The 23,809-nt window shown below is 43.5% G+C and overlaps 1 protein-coding gene and 1 pseudogene across 1 annotated transcript; both read right to left on the bottom strand.

Moving 5' to 3' along the window:
- LOC110503097 (uncharacterized) overlaps nt 1-978 on the bottom strand; it is a 61,539-nt pseudogene extending 60,561 nt beyond the window's left edge.
- Nucleotides 979-17,137: 16,159 nt separating this feature from the next.
- On the bottom strand, nt 17,138-23,480 carry LOC110502523 (muscarinic acetylcholine receptor M3-like). Its single transcript, XM_021580597.3, has one exon. The coding sequence runs from the start codon at nt 23,460-23,462 to the stop codon at nt 21,585-21,587; it is 1,878 nt and encodes a 625-aa protein (XP_021436272.2). The 5' UTR covers nt 23,463-23,480; the 3' UTR covers nt 17,138-21,584.
- Nucleotides 23,481-23,809: the final 329 nt, after the last annotated feature.

The raw sequence follows: 23,809 nt of genomic DNA, 5'->3' as shown, positions 1-23,809 counted from the left end.
GCACTTTGGTCTGGTCCTGCAGTATCAGTACCAACAGTCTCATCAACCTGTCCCTTTTCCAGTTCTGGCCCCAGAGTGGAGCCTACCTCCTGTGGGTCAGAGGGGTCAAGAGCCAGGGATTTAAAATCACCATCTGTGGTGGGGGAGGTGACCCCCTCAGCAAAAGGGACAGTGACTCTATCCAGGACCACATCAGTCTTCCCATGATTCTCCCTGATACCTTGCTGGATGTCAGAGAGCAGATCCACATGAATCACATGCTCATCCGTAGTAGAGTGGAAGCTGTAGAGGTCCCCGTCTGATTCTGAGCTCGTTCTCCGGCCCTCATCCGACATTGTCAAGTGGGCATGCTCTGGGTCACCATCCGACATCATTCCCAGCTCGTCTGCAGAGAGGCTAAGGTTGACCCCACCAGCTCCCTCCAACTGGGACCCCTTGCCATCCAGGATATCCTCCTTGGACAGCCCCTTTGCCTTTGACAGACTCTTCCTGATTTGCATGCCCAAAAACTTCAGATTGAGATTTTCTTCTTGCCACCACCTCCCCCTTTGGACTTGCCTTTCTTGGAGCTCTCAGGTACCCTGTCCTCAACTCCCCCATCACAGGGGACATCTTCCCTTGCTGCCTTCCTCTGCTTGGCCTCCTGGTTCCCCATCTTCCTAAACAGGCGGACCCCCGTGACAATCAGGCCATGGTGCTGGGGCTGCTGCTCCTGGGTTGTTGAACTGGCTCTTTGGGAGCTCAGCACGAATCCCTGCCTGCTCAGCGGTGTTGCGAGCAGCTATGAGGATGCTGTCTCTGAGAGGAGGCTGACAGGCTCACTCTCTCCCTCCCCGTACCTCCTATCTGCTCTCTTGCATAATGGCTGCTGGATGAGCGACCCACCCAAGCATGTTCAATGCGAGGCTCCTCACCGTCCAGAGAAGGCGGAAGCGTCCGGTGAGGATGATGTTGTTGTTGCTGCTGTCTGCGGAACATCTTGGTCACACTAATCTTCACCCTGTCTTTAAAGGCTCTGGCGAAGAAGATCTCTGTCAGGAAAAGCACCTAGGTCTCTGCGGACTGTATAGTCTGCATTCTGTCTGCAGGAGGGTACAAGCTGGACAGTCGAAATGAACAATAGAGAGAGTGGAAGTATTCAGTAGCCATTCATTCAGTTTATATTTAAACATCTTTACAATCAGATGAGATGCATTTTGTTTTCAATGGAGCCTGTGTGTGTGTGTCTTGAATGAAAGCGTGTGTCAATTTGTGCCTGTTTATATGATACTATATTGGTGTGTGTGCATACATTTCAGGGACATTCTGTATTTCTATGTGAGTTTGTGTGCATGCTATTTGTCTGTTTGTGACAATGTGTTTATGTACAGTGTCAGTCAAAAGTTTGGACACGCCTACTCATTCCAGCAACCATTTGCCTTGATGACAGCTTTGCACAGTCTTGGCATTCTCTCTACCAGCTTCATATCAAATGCTTTTCCAACAGTCTTGAAGGAGTTCCCACATATACTGAGCACTTGTTGGCTACTTTTCCTTCACTCTGCAGTCCAACTCATCCCAAACCATCTCAATTGGGTTGAGGTAGGGTGAATGTGGAGGCCAGGTCATCTGATGCAGGACTCCATCACTCTCCTTCTTGGTGAAATAGCCCTTACACAGCCTGGAGGTGTGTTTTGGGTCATTGTGCTTTTGAAAAACAAATGATAGTCCCACTAACCAGATGGGATAGCTAAGACACTAAACAAACCGCAATGGAAAATTCCTGTTCAAACTCCCTTTCACTTTCAGTCACATAATGTAGTCGGACCATAATATATGCTTTCAAAGTGTCTGCTATTGCCATTATCATTAATCCATCGTCTGGAAAAATAATACAATATAATAAGCTCTCTGCTTTGTGCATCATAAACATTTCAAATATCCATTGTGGTTATTAACCCTGCCTTGTTCATTCTCACGTTTTATTCTCTTGCGTATTCCCTGTACTGTAACAAATATGTCAGCAGTTGTTTGTGTCATGCCTATAGTCTGAGTGACAATATGATTCACATAATTCAATTTCCACAGCCTGCATATCTATTAATAGCTGTGGTGTTTATTCCAGCCTGCCTGTCTTTGCTCTAGTACAAACCCAGTGAGCTTGATATTACTTTGATCCTGAACTAACACATACCACAGTGCCATCTTCAGTACAGTAGGTTGAACTGGGAGGAAACATATCACTTGTGTTTTATCTAAGTAGTTACCGTTTACACCTGCAAGATATTTATACACGGGCATTCTGTTGACTCTTGTTAGACACTGTTGACTCTTGTTAGACACACTAGGTTCACTGTTATCAATACATCTAGTTCATTCAAACAATGATAACTAATTGAACTTTGGGTGTGGCTCATTGGAAGATCATTGATGAAGATCGCTTCACCAGAAAATGTCCACTATGATACAACTATCAATGGTTAGCATTGCACTCAGATGTAAAATGCATATTCAATTACCTGAGAATTATCACTTTTGATCATGAAAATACACTGCTCAAAAAAATAAAGGGAACACTTAAACAACACAATGTAACTCCAAGTCAATCACACTTCTGTGAAATCAAACTGTCCACTTAGGAAGCAACACTGATTGACAATAAAGTTCACATGCTGTTGTGCAAATGGAATAGACAACAGGTGGAAATTATAGCCAATTAGCAAGACACCCCCAATAAAGGAGTGGTTCTGCAGGTGGGGACCACAGACCACTTCTTAGTTCCTATGCTTCCTGGCTGATGTTTTGGTCACTTTTGAATGCTGGCGGTGCTTTCACTCTAGTGGTAGCATGAGACGGAGTCTACAACCCACACACGTGGCTCAGGTAGTGCAGCTCATCCAGGATGGCACATCAATGCGAGCTGTGGCAAGAAGATTTGCAGTGTCTGTCAGCGTAGTGTCCAGAGCATGGAGGCGCTACCAGGAGACAGGCCAGTACATCAGGAGACGTGGAGGAGGCCGTAGGAGGGCAACAACCTAGCAGCAGGACCGCTACCTCCGCCTTTGTGCAAGGAGGAGCACTGCCAGAGCCCTGCAAAATGACCTCCAGCAGGCCACAAATGTGCCTGTGTCTGCTCAAACGGTCAGAAACAGACTCCATGAGGGTGGTATGAGGGCCCGACGTCCACAGGTCGGAGTTGTGCTTACAGCCCAACACCGTGCAGGATGTTTGGCATTTGCCAGAGGACACCAAGATTGGCAAATTCGCCTCTGGTGCCCTGTGCTCTTCACAGATGAAAGCGTGTGATTTTGAAAGCGTGTGATTTTGTGTGATTTTGTTGTCAGCACATTCAACTATGTAATGAAAAATGTATTCAATAAGAATATTTCATTCATTCAGATCTAGGATGTGTTATTTTAGTGTTCCCTTTATTTTTTTGAGCAGTGTAATTACTTTAAGTTTCACTTTTCTTATCATGAATATTAATTGTTTTCTACATAGTAATAAACCAAAACTACATTAGGTCTACTGTATACTACGCATACAGTATAGTCAAACCAATAAAATACTTGCCCAGTAAACATCACCAAGCAACTGTCTGCAGTAGGCTACTGTTTATCTGTATACATCATGTGGCAGACCAGGGGGGTTTGGTCAAGACGTTTACACAGATTAGACACGGACAGAGTAGAATTAGCTTGGTTTCAAGGGTGTTAATTTAAATAATAAATCAAAAAGAAAAGGATAGGTCTCCCCATGAGACCCTCTCTGGGGTACCGTCTTCTGGGCTCCAGGTCTTGCTGTATCCTGTCGGGATCAAAACTGCACTCACTCCTGTTACCTCTGTAACCGTCCCCAACTATATGGGAGTCCTTTCTTCCCCCACTGTGTCCCTGTGTGCTGCCCTTCTGGCAGTTTTATGGGCCTTGCGCAGCTGGTGAGCAATCAGCCCTTGATAACTCACCAACTCCTAATCAGCCGCAATTAGTCCTGGCCTGGAGCACCCGTCGAGACCTGGCACGTCCAGCAGATAGAGCCATTGTCTCGTGATGTATATACCGTCTGTCACCAGGCCTCGACGAGTCTCCCCCTGGTGGCTGACCTGCTGTACGCCACAATTATCACAATGGGCCAACATGAAAATCTACAACACAGTTTACATTAATAATATACTAGATATACATACCTTCAAAATATAGTAGAAGTCCCGCTACACACAGAGGAGAGAAGAGAAAGAAAGTCCTTGCCTTAGCGGTTTCTCTCCAGCATTGAGTGGAACACAATCAAGTGTTTGTGATCTCCACTGGGCTTTTCCTTTTCCTTGGTAACATGAAGAAGTGATGTTCATCATCACATGTTCTGATTCTGAATCAAAGTGAAAGAAAATTATAGAAATCGTTCCAAATGACAAAAAAATACTAAATGAGGATGTATTGATTCCGTGTCTTCACACCTCAGAGTTAATACTTGATGGAAGCACCTTTGGCAGCCATTACAGCTGTGTGTAATTTTGATTAAGATTCTACTAACCTTGGACAACGTTTAGGGCAACATACTGTGCCTTCAGAAGATATTCACACACCATTTAAAAATGATGTTTTTATCACTGGCCTACTCACAATACCCCATATTGTCAAAGTGGAAATATGTTTTTCTAAATGTTTACAAATTAATTAAAAATGAAAAGCTGAAATGTCTTGAGTCATTAAGTATTCAACACATTTGTTACGGCAAGTCTAAATAAGTTCAGGAGTACAAATGTGCTTAACAATTCACAGAAGTTGCAAGCGGCTCAATAATAGTTTAACATTATTTTTGAATGACTACCTCACTTTTGTGCACCACATGTACAATTACGTGCAGTCGTGCAGTGAATTTCAAACACAAAGACCAGGGAGGTTCTCCAATTCCTCACAAAGAAGGGCACCTATTGCCAGATGGGTAAAATAAAAAAAGCAGACATTGAATATCCCTTTGAGCATGCTGAAGTTATCAATTACACGTTGGATGGTGTATCAAAACATCCAGTCACTACAAAGATAAAGGCATCCTTACTAACTCAGTTGCCAGAGAGGAAGGAAACCGCTCAGGGATTTCACCATGAGGCCAAGGATGACTTTAAAACAGTTACCGAGTTAAATGACTGTGATAGGAGAAAACTGAAGATGGATCAACAACATTGTAGTTACTCCGAAATACTAACCTAAATGACAAACATGTACAGAATACAACTATTCCAAAACATGCATCCTTTTTGCAATATTGCACAAAAGTAAAACTGCAAAAAATGTTGCAAGCAATTAACATTTTTTCTTGAATACAACGTTTTTTGTTTGGGCTAAAGCCAACACAACACACCACTGAGTTGTGGCTGCATCATGTTATGGGTATGCTTGTCATTGGCAAGGACTAGGGAGTTTTTGGGGATAAAAAGAAACGGAATAGAGGTAAGCAATTCTAGAGGAAAACCTGTTTCAGTTTACTTTCCAGCAGACACTGGGAGACAAATTCACCTTTCAGCAGGTCAATAAGGTGATCCATAAGGCCAAATATACTCTGGAGTTGCTTACCAAGATGACACTGAATGTTCCTGAGTGGTCTGGTTACAGTTTTGACTAATATTGGCTTGACAATCTGTGGCAAGACTTGAAAATGGCTGGTTAGGCTGTCAATAATCAGCAACCAACTTGACAGAGGTTGAAGAATTTTGCAAATATTGTACAATCCAGGTGTGCAAAGCTCGTAGAGACTTACCCAGAGAGTCTCACAGCTATAATTGCTGCTAAAGGTAATCCTAACATGTATTGACTCGGGAGCGTGAATACTTACGTAAATGAGATATTTCTGTATTTCATTTTCAATAAATTTGAGGGGGAAAAAATGTGTAGATGGGTGAGAGAAAAACATCTATTAAATCAATTTGAATTTAGGCTGTAATACAATCAAATGTGGATTAAGTCAAGGGGTGTGAATAATTACTGAATGCACTGTAGGTTGTATCCCTTTTTAGATAACATTTCAAGATAACACATTTTGAAGACTGTGCTAGGGGTGTGCAGACTTTTTCTATGCACTGTATTAAAAAGGGCAAAAAACAACCAGAAATGCTACGTACAGTGCATTCGGAAAGAATTCAGACCCAGTGACTTTTTCAACATTTTGTTATTTAGAGCATTCTTAAAAGATGTATAAAATAGTTTTTATCCTCATCAATCTACACACAATACCCCATAATGACAAAGCAGAAACAGGTTTTTAGAAACTTTTGCAAATGTTGTAAAAAACAACAACTGAAATATCACATTTACATACAGTGGGGAGAACAAGTATTTGATACACTGCCGATTTTGCAGGTTTTCCTACTTACAAAGCATGTAGAGGTCTATAATTGTTAACATAGGTACACTTCAACTGTGAGAGATGGAATCTAAAACAAAAATACAGAAAATCACATTGTATGATTTTTAAGTAATTCATTTGCATTTTATTGCAAGACATAAGTATTTGATACATCAGAAAAGCAGAACTTAATATTTGGTACAGAAACCTTTGTTTGCAATTACAGAGATCATACGTTTCCTGTAGTTCTTAACCAGGTTTGCACTCCCTGCAGCAGGGATTTTGGCCCACTCCTCCATACAGACCATCTCCAGATCCTTCAGGTTTTGGGGCTGTCGCTGTGCAATACAGACTTTCAGCTCCCTCCAAAGATTTTCTAATGGGTTCAGGTCTGGAGACTGGCTAGGCCACTCCAGGACCTTGAGATGCTTCTTACGGAGCCACTCCTTAGTTGCCCTGGCTGTGTGTTTCGGGTCGTTGTCATGCTGGAAGACCCAGCCACGAGCATTGGTGGCAAATCTGATGGCCTAATGGTAAAGAACATCTAGCCGCTGGAGAGCACATGTCCTCCATGTCTCCGTAATCTAGCATGGGTAGGATGGTCATCTGAATCAGGGTTAGTTTGGCAGCTGGAGTGAAAGAGGAGTGATTATGATAGAGGAAACCAAGTCTAGATTTAACTTTAGTCTGCAGCTTTGATATTTGCTGAGAGAATCACAGTGTACAGTCTTGCCATACTCCCAAGTACTTTTATGAGGTGACTATGTCACATCTGCTCCTGCAACACCCCTCTACTGCTCATCCTGTGTCTCCTTGACCTGCTGCCACTCCCCCAGTACTCTCTCCCTCTCACGCTCTCTCTCTGTGTGTGTGTGTGTGCGTGAGCAGAGACAGGTGTGCTGGAGTCAGAGCAGATCCCTCCTACAAGCTGCAACCTGTTCCATTATCAAGACCTCTAACAAATACTCAGCCCTGCCACTTCCACGCTGCCAGATCGTAATCTCTGCTCAGTCAGTCTATGTTTCTAGCCGTTTGTTCCTGTTTAGATCCAGTCGTGCCTGTTTTCCCTTGCCTGATGCTGTTTTCCTCTCCCCTACAGTTCTGCTCTCTCTGACTCTGGTCCCTGTCTCCAGTCCCACGTCTCGTCATCCTGCTACTCTGTCCTGGATTCCCCACTCTACTACTCCCTTGGATTCCCCTCATGACCTGCTTATCCTGTCCCAACCCCTCTAGCCTCAGCCTCCACACCTGGGTTCCTGTTAACAGCCCCAGCTTCCCCTGGCCTGCACTCCATCTTCCCACGTGTTTTCAATAAATACCTTGGTTTCTTCATCCTAGTCTCCCCACCTGAGTCTGCTCTTGGGCTCCCCTGTTCCACTCCGCATAAAAGTACGATCTGGCCAAAGAGATGAACCCAGCAGACTTAAATACTCTCTACCAAACCCTCGCCAGCCAAGGCGCCCTGCTCGAGCAACTTAACCAAGCTCTGAAAACCCTTCTGGAGCACATCAAGGAGTTTTCACAGAGCCTGTCTGACCTACAGGGCCGAACCTTCGCCCAGAGCTCACAACCAGTCCCAAGTCCCAAGATTCTCTGGCTGCAGGACTTATCAAGCCATCTTCCTCCCCGGTGGTTGGTGGGTTTTTCTTTGTGAAGAATAATTATGGGTCACTGAAGCCATGCCTAGACTACCGTGGGCTGAGTAATATCACTGTAAAGAACAAGTACCCCAGCTCTGCTTTTCCCTCCCTCCATGGTGCCACGGTGTTTGCCAAACTCGACCTCCGGAATGCCCACCACCGTGTCCTCAAAAGAGAGGGGGACAAGTGGAAGACTGCATTCAACACCCAACTTGGTCACTTTGCATATTTGGTCATGCTTTCTGCTGTTTTCCAGAACCTAGTCAATGATGTGCATGGGGATGCGATTGGATGCTTTCTTTTTGTCTATTTAGATGACATCCTAATTTTTTTCCACCCTGAGGCTCACCAGCAACACGTTAGCCAAGTCCTTAAACGGCTGTTGGAGAATAAGCTTTTTGTTAAACCTGAAAAATGTGAGTCCCATGCTGCCACAGTGTCTTTCTTGGGTTATATTATTTCCTAGTGACAGTTATGTATGGACCCCGCCAAGGTCATGGCAGTCACAGAGTGGCCTGCACCCTCCAACCTGAAGCAGCTACAGCATTTCCTGGGGTTTGCACATTTTTATAGAATTTTCAACCGTAACTACAGCCGTCTGACAGCACCTCTCACCACTCTCACCTCCACCTCTACTCCGTTCCACTGGACTCCTGAGGCAGAGGCAGTATTCCTGGAACTCAAGTGTCGCTTCACCTCCGCTCCGGTCCTTACTCAGAACTCCAGTTCATCGTGGAGATGCCGCTGACACTGGGGTAGGTGCTGTTCTGTCTCAACGTTCCCACTCGGATCAGAAGGTCCACCCATGTGCATTTTTTTCTCATAAGCTCTTACCTGCTTAAGCGTCACCTGGCAGATCGAGTCCCGTATCCGCCAGGTTCAGCAGAACCAGCCTGACCTGGGTAAAGGTCCTAGTAATGCTCTGTTTGTTCCAGATTGTGTTCGCTCTGATGTTCTTCAGTGGGGCCATTCTACCCATCTCATCTGTCACTCTGGTATGAACCAGGCACTCGCCTTCCTGGCCCACCATGTAGAGAGATGTCCGGGAGTTTGTCTCAGCCTGTCTCGCTTGTGCCCGGAACAAAACTTCCAGTAAACCCACTTCTGGTCTGCCCAGCCCTCTTCCCATACCCAGTCACTCCTGGTCACACATAGCTCTGGACTTCATCACTGGCCTCCCCCATCTAACGGTAACTCTGTCATCCTCCCCATTATTGACAGGTTTACCAAAATGGCTCACTTCATTCCCCTCTCCAAGCTCCCGTCCCCCAGGGAAACTGCGGACCTGTTAGTATCCCATGTGTTTTGTCTGCATGACATCCCCACTGACAACTTTTCCGACAGAGGACCCAAGTATACCTTCCAGGTATGGAGATCCTTCTGTTCAGCTCTTGGTATCAATGTCAGTCTTTCTTCTAGATATCACCCCCAGACCAACGGCCAGACCGAACGGGCCAACCAAGAGATGGAGACTGCCCTACGCTGTATGACTTCTGCTAACCCTTTCTCCTGGAGCGCTCAGCTACCCTGGGTTGAATATACCCACAACACCCTCACCAGCACCTCGTCAGGTATGTGACCCTTCGCGTGTGCTCTGGGTTACCAACCCCCCTTTTTCCCTGCCCAAGAGGTTTCATTTTAATTTAGTAAATGCCGGATCTCTATTGCAAGATGCATCATTTACCCAAGTTTCATCAAAATTGTGCTACTGCTGTCTGAGATATCGCGAGTGACTAACGAACGAACAAACGGTCGAACAAAAGGATGGAGACCGATCCACAGTCCCATCCCCGATTTCATCGTGGGAGACATTAATGTACAAGTCAAATGATGGGAACTGGGGATGACATTTGACACTTACTACCTGGGAGTTGTTTCCACAAGGATGCTGGTCCATATTGATTCCAATGCTTCCCAAGGTTGTGTCAATTTGGCTGTATGTCCTTTGGATGGTGGACTATTGTTGATACACATGGGAAACTACCATACCCTGTTCAAAGGCACTTACATATTTTGTCTTGTCCATTCACCCTCTGAATGGCACACATACACAATCCATGTCTCAATTGTCTCAAGGCTTAAACATATTTCTTTAACCTGTCTCCTCCCCTTCATCTACACTGATTGAAGTGGATTTAACAAGTGACATTAATGAGGGAACCTAGCTTTCGCCTGGTCAGCCTATATCATAGAAAGAGCAGGTTGAACACACAATGTTTTGTACCCTCAGTGTATCATGAATAAGTAGACAAAACACTACAGGTAGACTACACCCGCTTTTCAGTAGGGATCAGTAGAGTTCTGCAACTTGTGGCTGCACTTCCTGTGCTTGTGACCACAGAAGAAGACAAAGGAAGTAGTTGGTTGTTGTTATCTAGATACTGTTTCACAATCCTGAATGTAATCACCTTACATCCTTTGTCGTTCTGTCTTTCATATCCCTTATGCTGACACCATCTGTAAGGTGACTTTCCTTTATGTCATTGTTTAACCTTTTACTATATCCAAATGAGTTCTTGCCAAAACGGTCTTAGCCGTTGTAAAAGAGATGCTAAACATAATACATACCTTTTTGCTAGCCCCATTGAAATGAGCTATGTACCTCTGTTTTTGTCATACTAGCTAATAAGTACTTTATGTGTTTGTATGCAAATGTGCAATATTTTCAAATTAGTATGCTTACCCACACCTCTTTTGACTTGTTGCAACGGAGGCCCTCAACCTAAGACTGGAGGCCATTGTTGATAAGATCAAACATTTTTATCATCATTGTTTTGTGTTGTCTGATTGGTAATGGCTTAATATGTCTTTATTTTCTAAAAGGTTACGTGGTGGAGAAATGTGTCTACAACAAAAAATAAGATCTGAAGATAGTTAAGTCAAAGCTGAATGCATAATTGTAATTAAGGATTGTAAAATGTAATTAATTTAATAAAAAGATGCAATTAAGTTTGTATAAGCTTTTTTTTTTTTTGATGAACATGGAGGAATGTGGAGGATTTAAGTGGTAGATACCCAAAAGCTCAGTTACACAGTAGCCATTAAAGAAAGATTTTGTAGTGATTTGAGTAGGAAATATGTGACTCGTTTCAAGAAACTAGGCATATGTCGCAAGTCACGACTTCACAGGAGAGGCGTTTGAACATGTATTTTTAATCTAAATGCGTTTTTTTGGCAGAAATGCATTCTTAAACATTTGAGCTTTCATGTGCCTTAACAACAAACTTGTATGCCATCTGTAAATACGAATAAAGTTGTTCAATTATGAGCCTCGTTGGTTTAGCCGCAGAGAAAGACAGGAACCTTTCCCCTACCCGTGATTGGCTGAGAAAATGCAATTTTTTTTGGTGGCTGGACATGCCGAGAGATTCGTTTCGGATTGGTCTGCCATGTCTATAAAATGAGCTGCTTGTTATGGGTTGATAATCCTTTCTAATGCAGTTTTTTCCCCGAAAGATATAGCGTAAGCCATGGAGAACTGCAATTATGTTGCTACTGCTCTCAATAACCTTCCTGCCGGGAATTTATCAGGCGCTATTGACAAAGGTCAGTGGGGGAAAAGTTGTGATGGACTACTTTCATGCTGGCTCTCTCTGGCTCAAATTAGTTATATTCTAATTTTAGCAAGCTAACGAGCTAACATTTAACCTATTTGGTTAACTTTAGCTAGCTATGAAAATCGGTTTGTATTGCTAGTACTCTATGGATTGGGATTATGGTTAAAGAAATTGGCAGTTAGCTACATGTCTAAACAAAAGACTCCACTTCGCCAGATTACATGACCCATCAAGTTATCCAGGTGTGTCTGACGGTAATTTTAGCTAGCTAACGAGCTAACATTGAACCTATTTGGTTAAATTTAGCTAGCTATGAAAATCGGTTTGTATTGCTAGTACTCTATGGATTGGGATTATGGTTAAAAAAAATTGCCAGTTAGCTACATGTCTAAACAAAAGACTCAACTTTGCCAGATTACATGACCCATCAAGTTATCCAGGTGTGTCTGACGGTGATTACGGCTATCTATTGTATAATAATGCTAAAATATTTGTCTCTGGAATTTGTCTTTCAGCATAAATAGAATGCACCTGACTCTCCTCCACCAGTCATACAAGGAGAATGGTTTAATGCCTCCCATAAAAAAGAGAGCTGGCCCAAGCAAGAACATGTCTGTCTACCAGAGAGAATGCCAAGTGTGTGCAAAGCTGTCATCAAGGCAAAGGGTGGGTGCTTTGAAGAATAAAAAATCTCAGATATATTTAGATTTAAAACTTTTTGGGTTAATACATGTTTCCATATGTTAAGTTTTGATGTCTTCATTATTATTCTACAATGTGGAAAATAGTAAAAATAAAGAAAAATCCTTGTATGAATTAGGTGTATCCAAACGTTTTACTGATACTGTGTGTATATATACTGATAGAAGGTAAATGCCTTACACTAAGCTGTGTAAAGACACTGTCAGGGGTGAGCAAATAAATTGCAATTAAAGGGAAAGGCGTACCGCTAGATCTCGGCCTCGACAACATCCGGTGAAATTGCAGAGCGCAAAATTCAAAAATACAAATACATGATGAAACATTCATGAAAATACAAGTGTTATACATTGGTTAAAAGCTTAACTTCTTGTTAATCCATCCGCTTTGTCAGATTTCAAAAAGGCTTTATGGTGAAAGCATACCATGCGATTATCTGAGGACAGTGCCCCGCATACAAAAGCATTAAAAACATTTTCCAACCAAGCAGATGCATCACGAAAGTCAGAAATAGCGATAAAATAAATCACTTACCTTTGAAGATCTGCCTCTGTTTGCAATCCAAAGAGTCCCAGCTACATCATAAATGGTCGGTTTGTACGATGAAGTCCTTCTTTATATTCAAAAAAGTAAGTTGTGTTGGCGCGCTTAACTCAGTAATCCACCTGTTTCCCCTCGTTCAAAATGCATACAAATGAATCCCATAAATTACAAATAAACTTCTTCCAAACAAGTCAAAAATATTCCAAATCGCTCCTCAGGTACCCTAACATGCAGACCAGACCGGACACGTCGCGTGCGCGAGCGTCGCAAAATACATTTAGAAATCCTTGTTATTCAATTATTGCACCCACACTGCTCGCGCGTGCCAACGAGGGTCTGCAACGCCAAGGGATAAAATATAACTAATGTCTATTTCTATAACTAATGTCTATTACGCAGATCACGCTGCAAGTCCTTATACCCACGTGGGCGAATGAAAGACGAAATGTTTTGCCTGTAGTCATGGTAAAACAATGAAAGTTTAGATGCGATCACCATATAAATTAAATGATGAAAAAGCCTGGAAGGAAGAGAGATGAGTAGAAACGATTCGGTTGGCAATTTTATGTGTGGATTAATTGTCGAAGTAGAGGTCCTTGTTCATTTCAGGTTAAATAACAACTCAATGTTTATATACCAGGACGAATTAGCTCGCAACAGCAAGCTAGCTAAATAGGACAAATTAATGTTAGCTAGCAGGTGCAAGCTAACTAGCTAAATTGCCATACATGTTTAATGCTTTTCGACCTGTCCCCATATGAATGTCATTGGTTCAGAGTTTGTTTTGATATTTTAACCTGCGTGTCGTGATCGCGTTTGGTGTGGGGGGGCAAAATAAATGTATACACGATAGTGCACGATGGCGCACGCACGCAGCTGGTTTGGGTTCCGTGTAATATGTAAATAAACAATAAAAGTTAAGACAGAGAATAGTATATTCATTACCGGAGTACAGTGCCTTGCGAAAGTATTCGGCCCCCTTGAACTTTGCGACCTTTTGCCACATTTCAGGCTTCAAACATAAAGATATAAAACTGTATTTTTTTGTGAAGAATCGACAACAAGTGGGACACAATCATGAAGTGGAACGACATTTATTGGATATTTCAAACTTTTTTAACAAATCAAAAACTGAAAAATTGGGCGTGCAAAATTATTCAGCCCCCTTAAGTTATTACTTTGTAGCGCCACCTTTTGCTGCGATTACAGCTGTAAGTCGCTTGGGGTATGTCTCTATCAGTTTTGCACATCGAGAGACTGAAATTTTTTCCTATTCCTCCTTGCAAAACAGCTCGAGCTCAGTGAGGTTGGATGGAGAGCATTTGTGAACAACAGTTTTCAGTTCTTTCCACAGATTCTCGATTGGATTCAGGTCTGGACTTTGACTTGGCCATTCTAACACCTGGATATGTTTATTTTTAAACCATTCCATTGTAGATTTTGCTTTATGTTTTGGATCATTGTCTTGTTGGAAGACAAATCTCCGTCCCAGTCTCAGGTCTTTTGCAGACGCCATCAGGTTTTCTTCCAGAATGGTCCTGTATTTGGCTCCATCCATCTTCCCATCAATTTTAACCATCTTCCCTGTCCCTGCTGAAGAAAAGCAGGCCCAAACCATGATGCTGCCACCACCATGTTTGACAGTGGGGATGGTGTGTTCAGCTGTGTTGCTTTTACGCAAAATATAACGTTTTGCATTGTTGCCAAAAAGTTCAATTTTGGTTTCATCTGACCAGAGCACCTTCTTCCACATGTTTGGTGTGTCTCCCAGGTGGCTTGTGGCAAACTTTAAACGACACTTTTTATGGATATCTTTAAGAAATGGCTTTCTTCTTGCCACTCTTCCATAAAGGCCAGATTTGTGCAATATACGACTGATTGTTGTCCTATGGGCCTCTTGGCTGCATCTCTGATCAGTCTTCTCCTTGTATGAGCTGAAAGTTTAGAGGGACGGCCAGGTCTTGGTAGATTTGCAGTGGTCTGATACTCCTTCCATTTCAATATTATCGCTTGCACAGTGCTCCTTGGGATGTTTAAAGCTTGTGAAATCTTTTTGTATCCAAATCCGGCTTTAAACTTCTTCACAACAGTATCTCGGACCTGCCTGGTGTGTTCCTTGTTCTTCATGATGCTCTCTGCGCTTTTAACGGACCTCTGAGACTATCACAGTGCAGGTGCATTTATACGGAGACTTGATTACACACAGGTGGATTGTATTTATCATCATTAGTCATTTAGGTCAACATTGGATCATTCAGAGATCCTCACTGAACTTCTGGAGAGAGTTTGCTGCACTGAAAGTAAAGGGGATGAATAATTTTGCACGCCCAATTTTTCAGTTTTTGATTTGTTAAAAAAGTTTGAAATATCCAATAAATGTTGTTCCACTTCATGATTGTGTCCCACTTGTTGTTGATTCTTCACAAAAAAATACAGTTTTATATCTTTATGTTTGAAGCCTGAAATGTGGCAAAAGGTCGCAAAGTTCAAATGGGCCGAATACTTTCGCAAGGCACTGTATATACACTGCTCAAAAAAATAAAGGGAACACTAAAATAACACATCCTAGATCTGAATGAAATATTCTTAATAAATATTTTTTTCTTTACATAGTTGAATGTGCTGACAACAAAATCACACAAAATTATCAATGGAAATCAAATTGATCAACCCATGGAGGTCTGGATTTGGAGTCACACTCAAAATTAAAGTGGAAAACCACACTACAGGCTGATCCAACTTTGATGTAATGTCCTTAAAACAAGTCCAAATGAGGCTCAGTAGTGTGTGTGGCCTCCACGTGCCTGTATGACCTCCCTACAATGCCTGGGCATGCTCCTGATGAGGTGGCGGATGGTCTCCTGAGGGATCTCCTCCCAGACCTGGACTAAAGCATCCGCCAACTCCTGGACAGTCTGTGGTGCAACGTGGCTGGTGGATGGAGCGAGACATGATGTCCCAGATGTGCTCAATTGGATTCAGGTCTGGGGAACGGGCGGGACAGTCCATAACATCAATGCCTTCCTCTTGCAGGAACTGCTGACACACTCCAGCCACATGAGGTCTAGCATTGTCTTGCATTAGGAGGAACCCAGGGCCAACCGCACCAGCATATGGTCTCACAAGGGGTCTGAGGATCTCATCGCGGTACCTAATGGCAGTCAGGCTACCTCTGGCGAGCACATGGAGGGCTGTGCGGCCCCCCAAAGAAATGCCACCCCACACCATGACTGACCCACCGCCAAACCGGTCATGCTGGAGGATGTTGCAGGCAGCAGGATGTTCTCCACGGCGTCTCCAGACTCTGTCACATGTGCTCAGTTTGAACCTGCTTTCATCTGTGAAGAGCAGAGGGCGCCAGGGGCGAATTTGCCAATCTTGGTGTTCTCTGGCAAATGCCAAACGTCCTGCACGGTGTTGGGCTGTAAGCACAACCTCCACCTGTGGACGTCGGGCACTCATACCACCCTCATGGAGTCTGTTTCTGACCGTTTGAGCAGACACATGCACATTTGTGGCCTGCTGGAGGTCATTTTGCAGGGCTCTGGCAGTGCTCCTCCTGCTCCTCCTTGCACAAATGTGGAGGTAGCGGTCCTGCTGCTGGGTTGTTGCCCTCCTACGGCCTCCTCCACGTCTCCTGATGTACTGGCCTGTCTCCTGGTAGCGCCTCCATGCTCTGGACACTACGCTGACAGACACAGCAAACCTTCATGCCACAGCTCGTATTGATGTGTCATCCTGGATGAGCTGCACTACTTGAGCCACTTGGGTGGGTTGTAGACTCCGTCTAATGCTACCACTAGAGTGAAAGCACCGCCCGTATTCAAAAGTGACCAAAACATCAGCCAGGAAGCATAGGAACTGAGAAGTGGTCTGTGGTCACCACCTGCAGAACCACTCCTTTATTGGGGGTGTCTTGCTAATTGCCTATAATTTCCACCTGTTGTCTATTCCATTTGCACAACAGCATGTGCAATTTATTGTCAATCAGTGTTGCTTCCTAAGTGGACAGTTTGATTTCACAGAAGTGTGATTGACTTGGAGTTATATTGTGTTGTTTAAGTGTTCCCTTTTTTAAGTGTTCCCTTTTTTTGAGCAGTGTATATTTATTTAGACTTTTGTTACTTTCTTTGCTTTTAGGCCCACGGAAAAGGGGTGGTAACTGAAATGCTCTAATATGCTAAAACAGAGATTCTTGTTCCCAAACAATTTGATCATCATCTGTACAAATTGTACTTTAGACCTACGGGACTGTACTGCACTGTCATCTTCTTCAATATTCTGTGATTTTAAATATCACTCAGACACTGGAGGAATACAATTTTATAAACATTCAAATAAATGTTTTTTTGGCCGGTAAACATGATACAGACCATCTTCTGTCAATAAAAATATTTGTGTTTATTGACATAACATGGATACGATTAGCATACTTGAAATGTAACAAAAAACAATTTAAGTAATATTTTGTTAGTCATTTTATCTTACTTCAGGTAGTTCACATCTCAAACATAAACACTTCCCTTGATCAGGAGTATAATAACACCGTAGCACGTGGTGTTGAAAGCAGCTGAAATATCCATTGGCAATTCAGACACTGAATAATTTCTCTTTCATCATTATCTGGCTTACATACCCCATTGGGTGACACTTTATAATAACGTTCCTGTCTGATCGTTATTAGAAAGTGTTTCCCCACATGGTAGCATTCTGTTATTCTACTCAATATCACATACTCAACATGCCTGTGGTACATATATGGTATTTGCTTTCACTATCCCTTTACAAACCTAAGTGTAATACATACACTTATACAGCAAAAATATTTCAAACAGTATTCATCACATTTAGGCCTGAACCACTGTGCATAACATAATAACAATACATTAAAATGTAACTATTACATTATTTTAGCACTGTGTGATATTAAAACATGTATAGAAATCACCATAAATCACACTGTTTGCACAGCCAAATAACTTTATGTACAATTGATAGAAATGTTCAATTTTGGAAATCACTGAAATGAAAAGCACCACTATTCAGCTCCATATGTCATATGTAGCAGGTCTAAGCTAGTCTATCCAGACTCTTTTGAGTTTTGTATCTGTTTTGTATCTGATTTCTGGCCAGAGGAGAGGAGCAAACTCCTCCGTTTGCTTAACCAATTGAAACTCTCCTACATATAGTGAATTTGGAAAGGGTTCAGACACTGACTTTTTCCACATTTTGGAGCTAGGGGGCACTATTGAAGCTAGGGGGCACTATTGAAGCTAGGAGGCACTATTTTTATGTTTAGAAAAATAACGTTCCCAAAGTAAACAACCTATTTCTCAGGACCAGATGCTAGAATATGCATATAATTGACAGCTTGGGATAGAAAACACTCTAAAGTTTCCAAACTGTAAAAATATTGTCTGTGAGTATAACAGAACTTATATTGCAGGCGAAAGCTTGAGAAAAATCCAATCAGAAAGTGACTCTTATTTTGCAACCCCTGTCTTTCTATGCATCCCTATTGCCCATTGAAAGGGATATCAACCAGATTCCTTTTTCTAGCCTTTAGACATAGTTTCAGGCTTTTATTTTGAAGAATGAGCGTGAACAACCACATTGCGTAAGTGGACAAGTGGGGGCTTGTGCGCAAAAGAAAGAGGCGGCCATTGTTACTCCCGGTCCTAGTGAAAAGCCAACTGTCCCGGTTGATATATTATCGAATAGATATTTGAAAAACACCTTGAGGAATGATTATAAAAAAATTGGACATGTTTCTGTCATTTTGAATTTTTGTCTGCGTTGTCGTGACTGCTCTTTCCGGTGGATTCCTGGGCATAATGCACCAAACTAACAAAGGTGTTTGGATTTAAGAAATATCTTTATGGAACAAAAGAAACATTTGCTGTCTAACTGGGAGACTTGTGAGTGAAAACATCTGAAGGTCATCAAAGGTAAATGATTAATTTGATTGCTTTTCTGATTTTAATGACCAAGTTACCTGATGCTAGGTGTACTTATTGTTTTGCGATAAACTTACACAAACGCTTGTATTGCTTTCGCTGTAAAGCATAATTTCAAAATCTGAGACGACAGGGTGATTAACATAAGGCTAAGCTGTGTTTCGCTATATTTCACTTGTGATTTCATGAATATGAATATTTTCTAGTAGTATTATTTGAATGTTGTGCTATGCTATTCAGCGTTGCTGATGACAAATATACCGGATCCGGGATGGGTGGTTCTAAGTTACAGCCTTATTCTATCTTTTTTTTTTTATCATCAATCTACACACACAATACCCCACAATGACAAAGCAAAAACAGGTTTTTAGACATTTTTGCAAAAGTATTACAAATGATTTACAGTGCATGTCAGAGCAAAAACCAAGCAATGAGCTTGAAGAATTTGTCTGTAGAGCTCAGAGACAGGATTATGTGGAGGCACATATCTGGGGAAGGGTACCCAAAAAAATCTGCGTCATTGAAGGTCCCCAAGAACACAGTGGCCTACATAATTCTTAAATGGAAGAAGTTTGGAACCACCTAGACTCTTCCTAAAGCTGGATGCCCGGCCAAACTGAGCAATCCAGGGAGAAGGGCAATGTCAGGGAGGTGACCAAGAACCTGATGGTCACTCAAAGCGCTCCAGAGCTCCTCTGTGGAGATGGCAGAACCTTCCAGAGGGACAACGATCTCTGCAGCACTCCACCAATCAGGCATTTACGGTAGAGTGGTCAGACGGAAGCCCCTCCTCAGTAAAAGGCACATGACAGTTCGCTTGAAGTTTGCCAAAAAGCACCTAAAGAAACAAGATTCTCTAGTCTGATGAAACCAATATTTAACACTTTGCCAAATGTCACGACTGGAGAAAACCTAAAAACATCCCTATGGTGAATCATGGTGGTTACAGCATCATCCTGTGGGTAGGTTTTTCAGCAGCTGGGACTGGGAGACTAGCTAGGATCGAGGGAAAGATGAACGGCGCAGAGTACAGCGAGATCCTTGATAAAAACCTGCTCCAGAGTGCTCAGGACCTCAGACTGTGGCGACGGTTCACCTTCCAACAGGACAACTACCCTAAGCACACAGCCAAGACAACGCAAGAGTGGCTTCGGGACAAGTCTCTGAATGTATTTGAAATGTCCTAGCCAGAGCATCTCTGAACATCTCTAAGACCTGAAAATCACTGTGCAGCGACGCTCCCCATTCAACCTAACAGAGCTTGAGAGGATCTGCAGAGAAGAATGGGAGACTCCCCAAATACAGGTGTGCCAAGCTTGTAGCGTCATACCCAAGAAGACTCGAGGCTGTAATCCCTGTCAAAGGTGCTTCAACAAAGTACTGAGTAAAGGGATACTGAATACTTATGTAAATGTTATATTTACTCTTTTTAAAATACATTTGCAAAAATGTCTGAACCTGTTTTTGTCATTATGGGGAGTAGATTGATGACGGAAAAAAAACAATTTGTTTTAGAATAAGTATGTAATGTAACAAAATGTGGAAAAAGTGAAGGGGTCTCAATACTTTCCGGATGCACTGTATGGCTACCATTTTTCGGTTTCCAGGTAACGGAGGAGAGGCGCACGGAGGAGTCAAGTAGAGTACAGACATTGACCCACCCAATCTCCCATTTATGGCCCCACAACAGCATTTCCCTGACGGAAGTAAACTGGAAGTTACTTGTGTATAATTCTATTCATCCAGCAGATGCTGCTGTGGCACTGCTAAATCCTCTAGGAGAAAGAGAGTGTTCATCTAGGGACCACAGACCAATATTTTAGGATTACATTCGGACAGCCAGTGAGAAGAAATGGAGAAACCTTTTCAAATATAATCTAATAAATCAAAACATTACAATTCATAGTGACTGATCTATTTAGTGTACAATAAATCTTTAGGTATCAAGGTAGAAATAGCAATATACCATTACTCTCAACGTAAACAACAATTGAATAAGTTGATTCACTTATTGTCTCTACCATGTAAACAACAACTCACATAGAACACGAGCAGCTCATTGAAGTGCCGTAGAATTGTCAAAATTCAAAACTTTTTTCAGACTGGCGCAGAATCTATAGAGGAAAAACTATAGACCAATGTATATACAAAAACAACCAAAAACTTTGAAAAACTGGTCGTCATAAATAGGACACTGTTTTGTTTTAAATCCTCTCGTCTTCTAAGACTCAAGAAAGCAATATCCAAGTGTAAGGCAATGTACAGACATCAGAGTAAAAAAAAACCCATATATAACAAATAAATCAAATTCAGTTAGCCAAAAGGGAGCTCAAAATCAATACAGTGCAGTCTATTGACACAAAATGTTTTGGCCTTTGCTTTATATACTATATTACAGTACAGATGCAGTTGACTTTGAAAATCCAAACTGCTCTGTACCTTACAGATCTGACTACCACAAAATGAATGGTAAGAAATGGAAAACCCCAAATCCATTAGAAATGTTACATCATATAATCTCCCTAGGTATCAATTGCACTTTGAATTGTCCGCCCAATGCATTTAAAGCCCTTGCTCTATTCGTTTTCACTGTCAGTCTTTTTAGCTGCACTTCTCTGCAATGATCAATCTAGAGGAACCTTTCACCACAGGAGCTCTCCTGAAGAAACAGAGGAATATGTCACTTGGGAGGTTGTGGCTACACAGAGAACATCAGCCATCACAGCAGCAACATGGCTGCCTCCTTGTGAATCTCTGTGCAGTTAAACACCACAGACAGAATCTTTAGGATGCCTCGTCTATCCACTGAGCTGTCAGATTCTAGACTCATCATCTTCATCACCCGATTCCCACTGGGTCTATATATCTCACTACGTTGAGTTTTTAGGAATTCTCCTGTGGAACACTACGGACTGCCGTGCCTGGAACTGTTGCTTCCGCCGCCGCTTGCGCTGGTCCCAGTGGCAGAGCAGTATCATCTTGAAGGTGGTACGGAAGGTCTTGTTGCACAGGGCATAGCACATGGGGTTGACGGTACTGTTGACGTAGCACAGCCAGTATCCCAGTGCCCACAGAGCCTCGGGGATGCAGCCATTACAGAAGGTGTTGACCAGCACCATGATGTTGTAGGGTGTCCATGTGATGATGAAGGCAAACAGAATGGCGCTGAGGGTCTGTGCCGCCTTCTTCTCCTTTACCAGAGACATGCGCTTGCGCTTGGTGATCTGTGTCCGTGCCCTGGAGGCAAATCTCTTGGCTAGAGCTGCCTCTCTGAAGGAGATTGGCATCGAGGGTGATTTGGTGGTTGTGGCAGGGGAGCCAGAGAGTGGCCCCACTCTGGTGGCCTGGATGGCAGGCATGGACTGGACTCTGGAGATCCGGGAGGAAAAGCGTTGTTGGTAGCTGTTGGTGTCTGTGTTGGCCCCATCAGGGGTGGTAGTAGTGGTGGTGGTGGTGATGGTAGAGAGGCTGCCCCGACTGCCCTCCTCCCCTCTCAGGGTGTCCTCTTCTGAGGCTATGTCCAGGTCCTCGCAGGAGGTGAGGTGGGAGTTGACGGCTGCCTTCATCCCTGGCAGGTTGAGCACTATGGAGAAGATGGTGTGGTCCTGGGGCATCATCCTTCTACCATTTCTCTCCTCATCCTCAGACGAGCCCGAGTGGTCCACTGACAGCCCGGCGTTGTTGTTGTTCCAGCTGTCGCTGCTGCTGTGGTCGGCATCCCCCTCTATGGGCCGGGCGCTGCCAGGCCTCCAGGAGCACATCATGGGCCAACAGTGGAAGCGTGCGGCCAGCGCCTGGCTGGGGCTCTTCTTCTGGGAAACTTGGCTTAGCTCATAGCTGCTGCAGCTCCTGGCGCTCCCAGTCTGGTGGTGGACGAAGTGAGCCCTTTCTCCACCCCTCCCTCGGCTCCCTGAGCCCTGCAGGCCCTCCAATTCCCGTGCGCGGTTCTGCGTCTCCCTGTAGATACGCCAGTAGAGCACACTCATAATAGTGACAGGCAAGTAAAAGGCAGCAATAGCCGTGCAGAATGTAATGATGGGCTCTGAGAGGAACTGGATGTAGCACTTATCAGGGGGCACTGTGCGCTCCCCCGCAAAGTACTGCCAGAATAGAATGGCTGGGGCCCACAGGACCAGGGACACGAACCAGGCCATGCCGATCATCAAGCCAGCCCGCCGTGTGGTCCGCTTGGCCCGGTAGGTGAGTGGCCGGGTGATGGAGAAGTAGCGGTCAAAGCTGATGACCAGCAGGTTCATGACTGATGCGTTACTGGCCACATAGTCAATAGCCAGCCACAGATCACAGGCCCAGTTGCCTAGCGCCCATTGGCCCATGATGATGTAGGTGGTGTAAAGGTTCATGGAGATGACCCCGATGATGAGGTCAGCCACGGCCAGGCTGAGCAGGAAGTAGTTGTTGACAGTCTTGAGCTGGCGGTTTACCTTGAAGGATACCACCACCAGGATGTTGCCGATTATGGTGACCAGGGACAGGAGGCCGGTGAAAAAGACAATGAGGACCACCTGCCACACTGTGTGACCCCCAAGAGGGTCATAGGTCAGAGAGGTCACTGTTTCGTTGTGCGATCCTGTAAAATTGAAGAGGCCACTGATGGAGTCATTGTCATCGGGGCTGGTTAGCTCTTGCCAGATGTCCTTGTGGAGAGCGTTGGTGTCTGGGTCGTCAATGCCCATTCCTGGGGAGCTGACGGTCAGGTACAGGCCAAGGTCTGTGCTGTTGGAGCTCATTATGACTTCCTGGCATATTCTGAGGAGAACACAGATAGAGATAGATTACTACACTGTATTGTGAGAGTCGCTCCAGTAGGTGATGCTAACAGCATATTTTTACTCAGTTTTTAAAATATTTTTTACGTTTACTGTGAGCAGTTAAGGTGTTTACAGTTTACCCACTTTTCTAGTCAAACTATCTTGTTTGTAAACAATTTGTATTCATAGGTTTTGCGTTTAACCTTTGCAGGTAAATGCATTGATACACAAATTTTTCCCCAGTTAGACTATACAAGCAATAATCCATTTTGACACATTCATCTCGACAATTTTTTGTTGGAGGGTCCATTACAAAAACATATTCC

This window comes from Oncorhynchus mykiss, chromosome 23 (genome assembly GCF_057628025.1).
Source record: "Oncorhynchus mykiss isolate SJ-2025 chromosome 23, ASM5762802v1, whole genome shotgun sequence".
Taxonomy (NCBI): Eukaryota; Metazoa; Chordata; class Actinopteri; order Salmoniformes; family Salmonidae; genus Oncorhynchus; species Oncorhynchus mykiss.
Note: the sequence above shows the minus strand (reverse complement) of the source record. Positions and strands in the feature narration are given on the sequence as shown.